General features: G+C 38.9%; 1 protein-coding gene across 2 annotated transcripts in view; it reads left to right on the forward strand.

The window, feature by feature from the left end:
- MAP3K9 (mitogen-activated protein kinase kinase kinase 9) overlaps positions 1 to 11,106 on the forward strand; it is a 61,682-nt gene extending 50,576 nt beyond the window's left edge. The window contains exons 11-12 of one of the 2 annotated variants that reach the window (XM_058856774.1): positions 249 to 586; positions 5,111 to 11,106. In XM_058856774.1, coding sequence (XP_058712757.1) covers positions 249 to 586; positions 5,111 to 5,122 — 350 coding nt within the window. In that variant the 3' untranslated portion in view covers positions 5,123 to 11,106. Of the gene's footprint in view, positions 1 to 248 lie in introns of both variants that reach the window. The other variant, XM_058856764.1, reaches the window with a different exon arrangement.
- Positions 11,107 to 12,241: the final 1,135 nt, after the last annotated feature.

Below are 12,241 nucleotides of genomic sequence, written 5' to 3' on the forward strand. Positions count from 1 at the left end.
CACAATAATTGCTTGTGGAGGTTATTTTTACACAGATAGTTAACAGAATAATGCAGTAATGGTTTTTGTTCCAGCATCTTCAGATTGCCATAATCGAAGATACAGAGTTTGTAGATTATGAATGGAGGCCTTCTGCTTTAAATATGTTTTTGCACTGTATATACAATAAACTAAGACCTGTAGGAACCACTTAGCAGTGACATCTAACATGTTTTTCTCTCTTCTCTTACACTGTCTGTTTTGGATAGGTGTGTTAAAAACACCTAGTCCAAGCAGAGATCCCGGTGAGGTCCCTCGCCTGCCAGACCCCAACCTTGTTTTTCCTCCAACCCCAAGACGATGGAATGCACAGCAGGATCCCACACTGGAAAGACCCAAGACACTGGAGTTCCTGCCCCGGCCACGTCCTGCAGCCAGTCGGCAGCGGCTTGATCCCTGGTGGTTTGTGTCACCCAGCAATGCCAAGGGTGAATCTTCTGCCAACAGTTCAAGTACTGATACTCCAAGCAATCTGGACTCTTGTTTTGCTAGTAGCAGCAGCACTGTAGAAGAGAGACCTGGACTGCCTGCACTGCTTCCTTTCCAGGTGGGTCCTCCTGCAGAGGAGCGGACACTATTGGACATAGATGCTGAGGGGCAGAGCCAGGACAGCACCATTCCGCTATGCAGAAGTGAACTTAACACACACAAAGCTGCCGCATATGAACTCAAGCAAGAATTCTGGTCTTAATATGAAACCACTGGGGGCAGTGAGCCCCTCTAAATTCAATCCTACTTTTTGCACTGAGAATGCACTTTGAAAACAGATGAGATGGAGGGATGCTACAGAGATCATATGGTGCTGCCTCTGCTGAAGATGTGTTGTCAGCTGCCTGATTTTTGTCTGCATTTGGGTGAAACTTGGCTACTCTGAGCTGCTGACTTTTGCTGTGGGGTTTTTCTGTAGTCTTCCCTGCCCTCTTATTGCAGTTTGAATCTGCAATGAGCTTAAATTATCATATCAAAGTCTTTTGTTACTGACCTTGTAGGATTTGGCTCTTGCAGTAAGTATATTGGTATCTATCCTGGTATTAATCAGTATTTTCAAATAATATTCAACTATTACACTACAGCAGACATCAGTGTTTGATGTTTTCCCAAGGAATCCAGAACAGAAACAAATAAATATCTGGAGACTACCTTCTCTGAAATACATTCAGATCATTAGACAGGCCTGGGAATCATCATACCCCCACTGGAAGAGCAGAAGTAGCTATCTTAAGACTTGTTTGTCCTCTTTTGTTCATGTGATGTTGTAAGGTGGAACAGATGGCAGGGAAAGGAAGGGCACGGCGTCTCCACCGGTGGAGGTCTTTGAAAGCAGGTGAACCAGACTGTTGGAAACAAGTAGGTGTAGTTGATCCTGGCTTCAGGGTAGGTTGGATGAACTTCACTGGTCTCTTGAGGTCCCTCTCAGCTGTATTTTTTTTATGACCCTGTGCTTTCAAGATGAAGGCCTATGGCATAGCTGTTTAGCTTGTTATTTTTTTTTTCAGACTTTCATTCCATCAGTCTCTTTTTTTCCCCATCCTGTTTCTCAGGCTCTTAGTCAAGTTGCCTCAGCTTTGGGAGGGGAGTTAGCAGAAACTTTCTTTAAAGATGTGTTGGCTTGCAGAAGTAGGTTATGTGTTTCCAGATCTTTTTCTTTCTGTTTTTTTCTCATTTCTTATGCCTTGTAAGAGTGACCCATGAAACCCAAGACTGTTCTTATGCACACTGGTACTTGTTTAAGGCTGTTTTGAAAATGAGGGTTGTTAATAGTTGGATTGTGCGAACACGAGTCGGAACATCTGGATTCTGTTTTATTTTGTCACTGACTCACTGTGTGACCCTGGGCAAATAATGTAACCTCTGTGCCTGAATTTCCCCATCTGTAAATAATAGGAATAATACCTACCTCACAAGGGGAGGGGTTGGGACATATATTATAGGTATAAACTCCTTTGAGATCTTTGAGTGAAAGGCACTATAGATATGTAGAACTTTATTCTTGTTCAAATATTTAAAACACTCCTAGATCTGGAGCAAGAACAGACCCCTGTCTGGAAGGAGGAAGTCACACAAATAGGGTGTGCCTATGCTCAGAGTTTTCTGTACAAAGACTTCAAGTGTGTCTGTGCCACTGCAGATATGTCTTACTGGCTGTAATAAGAGCTTCAATCTTCCCCAAATTTGGCATTATATATAAGGGATGTGGCCTTTATATGACTGTAATAGAGTAGTCTCCTTTATTGCAGGGTACAGCATGTCTGTTCACTGTTTTTGTAAAAATCAGTGCTTGTTTTGCAAATCTGCTGATACTTGGTTGGAAATAATTGTTTGACAGTGCTGCCAGTGCAGTGCTCAGCCTGTTGGGGCAGTCCAGTCCGTACAGGTTGTTCTGTCACAGTCCTGCTGTGAAGGCAGTAGAGCTGAATACTTCCTGCTGCTGTCAGCACAGTGAACCTGTGTGTTTAGATGTTTGTAACCTCATTTTAAAAACCAGCATGTGTGGGGAAGAACTTTATGTGAGGCTTTTTAGTTCTGAGTTTTAGTTTAGTTTAGGACTGAAATCGGCACGTTCCCATTAGTCAAATGCCCTATTTTTTTCAAGCAATTACGGTTTGTTTTGTTTTGAAAGGTCACATATTTCTTGTTTATAATATTCCATGGGAAATTCTTAATGGCAGAATTACTTTCTGCTGTCCTCCCTGTTAAATGCTCCAGAGCTAGCCTTAATGGTGCTGCACTAGATATTGAAGCTGGTTTAGACAAGGTATTAAAAGGCAAGGTGGGATTCAGATACTTAAAGAAAACTTACATTTCTTACTCTTTTGTTAAATTTAGACCTTTAGCATTATTGATTTCTTAAGCATCCTTTTGCTTTTCATTCCTGAAAACTAAATTTGTGATCCAGACACTAGCAAAAAGACAAAACTCATCCAACAGATTGCTAATTTTGATTGTGCTATAAATCAGCTTTAAGGTAATCTGAGTAAGAGGCTGTGTCAGAGGGATTTAAAAGAAGGACATTAAAATAATCTATTTTTCATAGTCTTCCTTATAAGTTTTAAAAGTCTGGAACAAAACTGAATCAGCTGTTCTGAAATGTAATGTTTTCTATCCGAAAGGTATCTTTATAAATGTCATAGGGAGTATCGTCTGCTCTGCAAAGGCATCACCTGAAATAGCTCCATTTGAACAGAAACCTTTAAAATCCATTTATTTGCATGAAATGGGGGGCCACCTTTCTAGGTCACCTGATACAACTCAGTCTGCTAAACTTTCTAATAGCTGGCCAGTTGATTTCACCATATGAACTTTTAAGGTTTCTGTCAAGTTCCCAGGAAAGACAAACGTAAAGGCAAGTTGTTCTGTCACCTCGTTTTTGTAAGTTGAGGATAAAAACTTAAAGCCCCCCTTGATCCTCCCCCTTTTATATAATCACTTGGTGAAGGTGCTATGTAGCTGAATTTTGAGAAGTGTTTTGCTTCAAAGAGTATCTTCCCTAGTACCAAGTGGACATGGCTACATCAAATAACTTGGTAGAACAGAGGACAAGAGTCAAGGATCCAGGTCAGGGTTACCGAACTAGATACTGTTACTACAAAGCTGCCAGACAGACTAGTTAGAAGTACATTGGTTGGTATGTGTTTGATTTGTGGTTTTTCTTTGTTTTTTTCTTTAACCTTTCTTAGATGCAATTATCTTCATTAAATCTAGCATGTGAATTAACCTGAGGCAGTCTTTGAGCATCCACCCATAACTGTCTTCCAGTGGCCAACCTGAGGTATCAGGCAAGAGAAGTCAGTTGTGGGAGCAAGGCTCCTGACTTCAGTAGTGGTGGGGTATTCTCTGGCAGGCAGAGAGGGGGTTCTCAAGACAGAGTTGTCAGGTATTTTACCTTATGCACTCCAAAAGCTTTTGCAGCCAGTGTCCTGAGGCCCAGAGGCTGTGTGCATATTTAATCTAGGTCAAGACCTCTCTCCATATCCATCTGTCCCATCCTGTCTTGAATTCTCTGCTTTCTTAATCTGTTGAGGTTTTCCTTCCCAACTGTGGGAGCTGAGGTTCTCCAAATCTCCAAAGGAGTGGTCAACTATAGTCCACTAGACAGTTAGAAGGTATGGGCCTGTCAGCTCAGAAATCTTTTTTTTCCTACTGGTTTCCAGTATTCCCATTTGTCTGGGAAACAACAATATCAGAATATTGGTCACTGACCTGCTTTTCTAGTAGTATTCTTGAGGAAGATGGTGAAAATCTTACTTAAAAAAAATTCTAACAAATGTATTATTTTCTAAATGTCTGAATAAGTTGCACTTTTATTTTCTCTGAGAAAATGCGAAAAAGATCATGTGCAAGTCACTGAGCAGTCTAAAACAATGACAAAAGAATGGAGAAAAATATGTTTGAATACAGGCCTTACAAAGAGGAAGTGGCAGTTTTTTAACTGATAGTAATAATGAGATTGTAGTGGAGAGAAATGTTTGTGGTTTAGAAATATATTTGTATTTTTGTTTAGTCAGCTGGCAGTATGTATCGCTTACTTATGTAATTGATGTGCTGATTTAGGAAATAGACGTTTGTCAGCCCTTCAAAGTATGCTGTCCTTGTAGCCTGTTTAGTTTTCCTGTAATGTTGGGGGGAAGGCACAGACATAGCAACCAGTGCAAAAAGTGAGAAATGTTTTGATAAATTTCTACTGGTTTCATAGAAATTGAGTGTGGGACAAGTAGAGAGAAGAAAGCTTTTGTATCAAAACTAATGTGATTAAATAGTTACAGATTCTTTTTGAATACTCTTGCTTCTTACAGACTGCACAGTGGTCTGTTTAACCAGCAAATAGGTCTTAATCTCCTCTCAATCATTTCAGAGGTGCAAATGTAACTTTTTATATGTATTTTCTCTCCAGTTTATTATTGCAATGGGTTGATGTTCAGTATGAGGCAGGGAATCTTGGTGAAAATACTCCTTTTGTAATACTTTTTTAACAAAGCGAGTATTTTAAAAGTGATTTTTTTTGTTATTGATGAGGAAAGACCTATTCTGGTTTGGCATGGTTTTATGATGAATTATTTTTCTGTACCTCTAGGAATGGGAGTAGTTGCCTTCCTCTTCATAGCATGCTGTTATCTTAAAGACATTGTGGACAATACTGCGTAGAGATGTTGCTACGATATGTCACAAAACAGGATACCTCTCATTCTGTTGAAGGTGAGGCAGTAATGGTCGAGTAAGGAAAGGTCTTTGCCTTTGGAATGTTTTGTTAAATAAAACATGACAGGAAACCTCTGACCTTGAGTCGCCTTTCTATCTTGAGGTTAATTTTTATTTGAAACCTAATTCATCTCTGTGGGATGAATATGGGACCTGGAGTCTCATTGGATGTATGGAACCAAATCTATTCCTATGTCCCAAAATCCTGTGATAGCCTGTTATTTTTGCAAGTAATTTTAAGCTAATGTATATAGGTTTGTTTCTTTTTGGGTTTTTTTAAATGCTTCTTGGAAAACATTCTTATTGCTTTCTAACCTTTTTCATGTATTTTGGAGATACTCTCAAGAACTCTTACCAACTCTGGTGAATAAGAAGGGTCATATCTTGCAGAGTGATTTAAATCCTCCTTTTAGCTTTCTGGGTTTTGTTTGGTTTTTTTTGTATGAAGCAAGAACATTTATGTTTGGAAAGATTTCTGATCCTTATCCTGTCACTGAATAACAGTTTCTTAGCTTCCATGTTTAGAACTCATTTAAGATTACAATTTGGGTAAAACTGGACATTAAAAGTGAGGAGATAGACATGTGTTAAAACATATTTGCAAACAAGCAATAAATACAGCAAATACAAGAACCAAAATATACTCTCACTGTCTTAGAGTGTAATTTTCAGACTTCCTGAATCTTTGGTTGATGATATAATTAAGGTATCTATAGGTAAGAATGCCTTCTTATGTTTTTTCCTAAGTTTACTATTTTAATGCTAGAATACAGTGGTTTGCACAACCAGCTAATACGGTAGCTAGCCAGACAAGAAGGATCTTAAACCAAATTTTGTTTTCTTTTCCCTCTTATTTTCAATCCAGTTTTTGGTTTAAATTTTACTTTTTCTCTTTTTTTGGTGTTAAACAAACAATACAGTCTTAAGAAGAACTTATTGTTAATAACCTCACTTTCACAATTTCATGAGAAATTATGGAAATTAATCTTTGGCTTATTCTGGTGCTCCCTCTATTGAACGCAATAGTAGAAAGTCATGCTGCAGTTAAAATGTGCATTTGCTTTTGGTTTTTCCCATGCTTGGCTTTTTTAAAGAGTTTTGTCACTGGTCAGAGGTGAATACAACTTCTGAAATTACCTACATCGAACTTTATTTTTTTACATTGGAAGTAGTCACTCCCAGGCTAAGAGCTGTGTGCTTGATTAACAAGTAACTTGCCACTGGTTATTGGGTCTGATGTAGCTACTGGAATTATTATTGTTCCTTTCTAACAAAGACCTCCCATTTTTTGCAACTGGAAAGTCTTCACTTCATCAACATTTGTATACAAGAAATACATTTTACTTCTTTTTGTACAGAAGTGAGAAAACTTCCTTTTTCTGATCAGGAACATTATTTTCCTAGTGAAAATGGCTTCTTGAGCTTTGTGGTTTTGTTTGTTAGTGTTCTGTTTGGGGATATTGTTTATTTTAGGTTTGGTTTTTAAGCCTCTCAGATGCATAATATATATGTGTGTGTGTGTGTTTGTGTTAGGTGCATCCTGTATGCCGAGGTGCCTTCCATCTCACATGTCTCTTTGCTGGGGCTTGAGGTTGGTTTTTTGGAGGGACCTCCTAATTGTAGCTTTCAGTACTGTGTTTTCTGACATGAGGCCAAATACCATCACAGGAAACATTTTGTGTCCTTCCATTACACCCCTGTGTTGAACCATGCGCTATCACTGCCTCTCCCTATTTCTCCATTAGGGTTTTGGCCCCATCCCATCTTTGTTGGTTATTTATTCTTGTTGCCATACTAAAAAGTGTAAGGCAGAAAACCATACACATTTCATTTTGTGCTTTGACTTAAAAGATTTCCAAGCTAAAAGCGTAATATACAGCTGGGTGAAGTGGAAGTGGAGGTTGGCAGGAAATAAGACAGTGAAATTATGCTTCTTAATCTAAGTCAGAGGACAGAGGGATATTAGCTACTTGGTAAACTGTTGGCATCATAGGTAAGTTGGGGCATAAAGAAGAATTTGAGGAATGTACAGTTACTTAATTTGACAGAATGGTTTGGGTTGGAAGGGACCTTAAAGGTCATCTAGTTCCAGTCCCCCTGCTATGGGCAGGGACACTTTCCACTAAATCAGGTTACTCAAAGCCCCATCCAGCTTATCCAGTTTCTGGTTGGTTTGTTTTGTTTTACCCTGGACTACCTCATTTGTAGAGATAGAATGGGCAGAAAGTCTAAGTTTTGGTAAGAATTGCTTTGAGTATACAGTTAAATTTGGAATGAGATGGGAAGGCAGAGGCAAACTTGTATTTGGCTCTTTGACATGCAAATACCTGAGGCAAACTTGTATTTGGCTCTTTGACATGCAAGTACCTGATGGAAAAGTAAAACAAGCTATTCAGTTTATGAAGTTAAGATTATACTTGCTTTAGATATTTATGTCTCCAAAATAAACAATAAACGACAAAGCGGGGCAATTTTCTCGATGTTTTCTAACCTGTGGAAGAGTTGATTGTCCAGAAACAAAAAGGTGGAGATTTCATATTGGTCACTACTGCATTTAAAAATGATAGTCTCTTTTTTCCAAACTTTTTTTTTTTTTTTATAATCTCATGTGCTCTTAAAGTGGAGCTGTATGTGATCCTGATGTTTTTCCTGTATTTGCAGTACTGTTTTCTTAGTGTATCAGCTCCTAATACAGTCCTTACTGTATCTGAATGCTAATAATGTGCAGGCAGCCCAATAGCATTAATATTAAGGAACTGTGACACGTTTTTAGTGTGCAGTATAGTGGATTTGTTAACCCAGCTTCAAATGGGCTACTGGCTGTAGCTGATGGATCAGATGGATGCACAGCTAGAAAAAGGGGGCTTAGAACAAACCTGCAGGAGCAATGCTAAAGTTGTATTTGCTTAAAATAAGCAATTTGAGAAATAATCACGGAGGGAGGCAGGGGGAAGGCCCTTCATTAATCAGAAATAGATCTATAAGATCTTGTCCATACTCAAATTTTAGTTGCCGGGATAGGTAGTGAGAATGTACATTGTGTTCAATGTGGCTGAAAGCTCAACATTAAGACAAGAAAAATTAATTTTATATATGCTATTTCAGACTGATTAACACCGTCTCCCATTCTACCTTGACTGTTTCAATTCAGCATTTTCTCAAGAACAGATGTTGTGGCTGGATAAAGCTGGACTCCTTGTCTTGGAGAGGCATATAGGTCTGAGAGAAGAAACATTGCTCTTGATCTTGATCTTTTGTGTCTTGTGATCTTAACTGGAGAGGTTATAATGGCACAGGAGGACATGCTGGTTTTTTTTCCAAGCTTCATTGATGAGAATGCTCCTAGCAGCAATTGAATTACAGAACAAACCTGGCTTCTGATCATTGTTTGACATAGCTCAGTTGCACACTGAGCTTCTTGAGTCTAACTATATGGAGGTGAACAGAGGTTCTTCCTTGGAATTTGTGAATGTGGCCAATTCTCAGCTTGGATAATTTGTTTTCTCCCAGGCCCAGTCAATGTCACAAAATCAGTTGTCACCCTCAACTGATTGTGCAGATACTCATAGTAGGCTTGTTCTGTCTTGCATGCTTTAGTGAGCAGCTCTTGCAGTGTCAACAGGGTTAGCATTTGTATCTGAGCAGAGCAGCTAATATCTCTGAGCTGGCTTTTTAACACTGCATCTCAAGCAGTTGTTACTCCATCAGTTCTGCCATTGCTCTGTTTTCAAGGTTATCTTGACAACTATAATATCCAGGTACCCTAGACTGTAAAGAATATAGCCACAGGAAAAGTAAAAAAGAAAGCATACTTAGGAGTGTTTGCCAGTTGAACTGCTTGAATTTGGCCAGTGCTCTTGGCAGAGAGTAGGATCGATTCTTTTGCAGCGTAGATCTCTTTGGGGGATGGCTAGGTTTGAACTGCAGAATATACCTAGATTCACCTAGTCCATAGGCACTGGTTCCCATCACGTTTGGCAGTTATAAGAAGATACCACATAAACCCATGAGCATCTAGTAATAAAAGTTTGTATTAAGGGTAATTACCTTTCAAGTTAAAAGGGAAGAGGCCTCAATTCAGAAAGCTCTTCATCAAATACTTAAACATCATTGAAGTCAGTGGAATGTATTTGTGGGTCAAAATGCACAAGACCCCAGTTGAGCAAAGCTCTTTTACTCTGAACTGGGGGATTGTCGTCTAGAGACTAATGGTGAAGGACCAGGTTCTTACCTTGATTGTCAGAGTAAGGAGTCAGTTAACCTGAGGAAAATGTTCCTCAACAAGTCCCTGGGTAAATGCTGGTTTGATTGCTGACTCCTGTGGCCTTTCCATGGCTGCACATGCCATGCCTATTACTGCTACTTCTAACCATAAGCAGGGTAAGCTTTGCGAATGTTTTCTGACCTGGGATGAAAGAGCAACAACTTCTGCATTAGCAGATTGCTAGCTGTAAAGGGACAGTAAGTGGTGACTGGAGGCTGTGTGTGCATATGGCAGTTTAACCTGAGGCCTATTCTCAAGTGTTTCTTCTCCATTTACAAATGCATCCCTCCAGGCTGGTGGACAGACCTGGCAAGTTCAGCAGTGATCAATATCCACCACTTTTACTAGAGTTCCAGAATTCTTGTCTGTCAGCTATTGGCACAGCACATTGTGCTGCTATATTTAATTTCTTTGTCATAAATTCAGGACAAACTGGAAATATCTGAGATATTTTGCCTGACTTAAGTTGAGGGGCTTATATGGAGTGAGCAGGCAACAGTGGTGGAAAAATCAGGGAAAATACCTGTGCTTTAAACAATGTCTCTTCTGTGGCTTTGAAAGTCCAAGAATTTCTCAGCCGGAGAATGTATTTCCTCCTTCTTTTTATAAGCTACTTCTTTCTTTTGCCTTATTAATTGTGGATCTGCTCCTGCTTCTATTTCAAACCAGATGCAAAAATCAGTGACCTGACTTTCCTAGGTACGATGTTGTAAATCTGAATAACCAGGTGAGTAGATTTCTCTAGTGTAAGATCATGCCCCCATGTCTGATCCTTTGATATGTGGGTAGTTCCTGCTTGTGTTGAAATCACTGTGTGGAGGGTGTTGGGTACTTCGTAAGGAACTCCAAACTCTGTAGGACTGGGATTCATCTTACAGCTCAAGTATTTCAGTCTGGTTTTGGAGACCTCTGTATCAGTCTTCTCTTCTGTTTATGGTGTTCAAAAGTCTGTTGCTACAGAAGTAGCACCTGAAGGTATGTTTTGCCCGAAGAACCTGCAATGAAGCAGTAACATTACCAAATGGCAGTGTACCCCAGAATTGAGTAAAAAAACAGAGGCCACCAAGTTTTTCTTGTTTGTGTGATGAAATGTTGTCAAATTAAGTGATTTGTTGGAGCCTTCCTTTAACTTCTGTACTGCAGTAAGCTTAGAGGAAAAGAAGATTGCATTATTTTTTAAAAAGCTTTATTTGTGACCTGGACTTGTTGCCTCTGACCCCCTTGGGCTTAAATAGTTAAATTATATTAATGTCCAGTTTGTTTCACTGTAGGTAACACATCAACTGAATACTCTTGTGCATAATCTACTGTATCTTTCCTCTGTTCTGTGTCAATGTATTATGTGTATTTGGATTACAGTTCTTTTTGTATTAAATTATTTTATGTTATAGAACAATATTTAAGTGAAGCAAAGAGCTAATGGAAGTTGTTGACGTTTTGGGATTTCTTTGCTCTTTGCTCTTTTTTTGGATGTACTGTAAATTGTAAACCAAGGATGCCAAGCAGGCTTGGTTCAATGGCTAAAATTATTGTATTACAGTGTAATGCTGATCTAGGCCTTGTCTCAACACTAGAGCACACAGACTTGAATAAAACTGTTATAAAAGTGATTGTCTTTAGGCCTTGAGTTCTTGGGTTTGTGCTCCAAGTAATTTCAAGCAGATATTTAGAGTAACAGTGGCATTACCTTGCTCTGAGGATTTCAGATGTTTTCCCAGTACAAGAAGTTGTTTATTTTTACTTACTAGGTAACTCAGTCCTGAGCAGCTATTCCAGCTCTGGGTTCTCCATAGGGCTTTTGAAATGTTTTTGCGAAAACTCAGGTCTTGGCACACAGTACCTGTCTGCTAAGCCCCTTCTGGCTTTTCTCTGAACCAAGGAATTAATTGCATACCATTTTTATTAAGGCTAATATTTCTGTTCTGTTAGCTTGAGGTTTTTGTACTCTTTATCTAACATCCCAGCTGGAATATGAATCTAAATGCCTGGATGTGGAGCTTATGCAGTAGCATGTTTTGTGCATGGAGACATTTAACAGATGGGTTAGATTCACTTGTGATGCTGTGTCTTTGTCCCTGCGACATCATTCAGTGAGACACAGTACCATGAACAAGGATCTTTCCAAGCTGTTTTCATCTGCTATCAGCATGAAAGCCAGAACAACGTGGTTTTGACTCCTAGGTCATGTATTTGAATCCTAGGTTATACTTTTGCTCTTCTCTGCCACAAAGCCATCACTTCATATTTTTCTGCTTTAAGAAATGTATCTGTACTGATGAAGGATGATGCACTACAAGAGCTTATATTTCATAATTTCCTTTGAAAAAAGATTTTTTTCTAATGCAGGTACATGCAAGAAATTCTTCACCCTTCCAACAGATATGGAGACTGAACAATGCATAGGTAGGCAACCTTCAGTCATATATTCCATTCAAAGCATTGTAGTGCTCTGTTCTGTGATAAACTAGGAGGAAAGTGAACAGGCAGTAAATTAAATTTGTTAGAAATAATAGCATACAAGATGAATTGCTTTTTCACTTGTTTTAACAAAAGTTATCTTACAGTGTTTTGTTTTTCAAACTATTTTTTCACTCCTCCCCAAATCCAGGCTGTCTCAAACTAAAACAAATATTTCTACCTCCTGCAATGTTCTGTAAAATGGCATTATGTCCTAAAAAGAATCAGATTTTCTAACTGAATTTACTCACCTGTCACAATGACAAGGTTACCCTAATGTTTAAG

This window comes from Poecile atricapillus, chromosome 1 (genome assembly GCF_030490865.1).
Source record: "Poecile atricapillus isolate bPoeAtr1 chromosome 1, bPoeAtr1.hap1, whole genome shotgun sequence".
Taxonomy (NCBI): Eukaryota; Metazoa; Chordata; class Aves; order Passeriformes; family Paridae; genus Poecile; species Poecile atricapillus.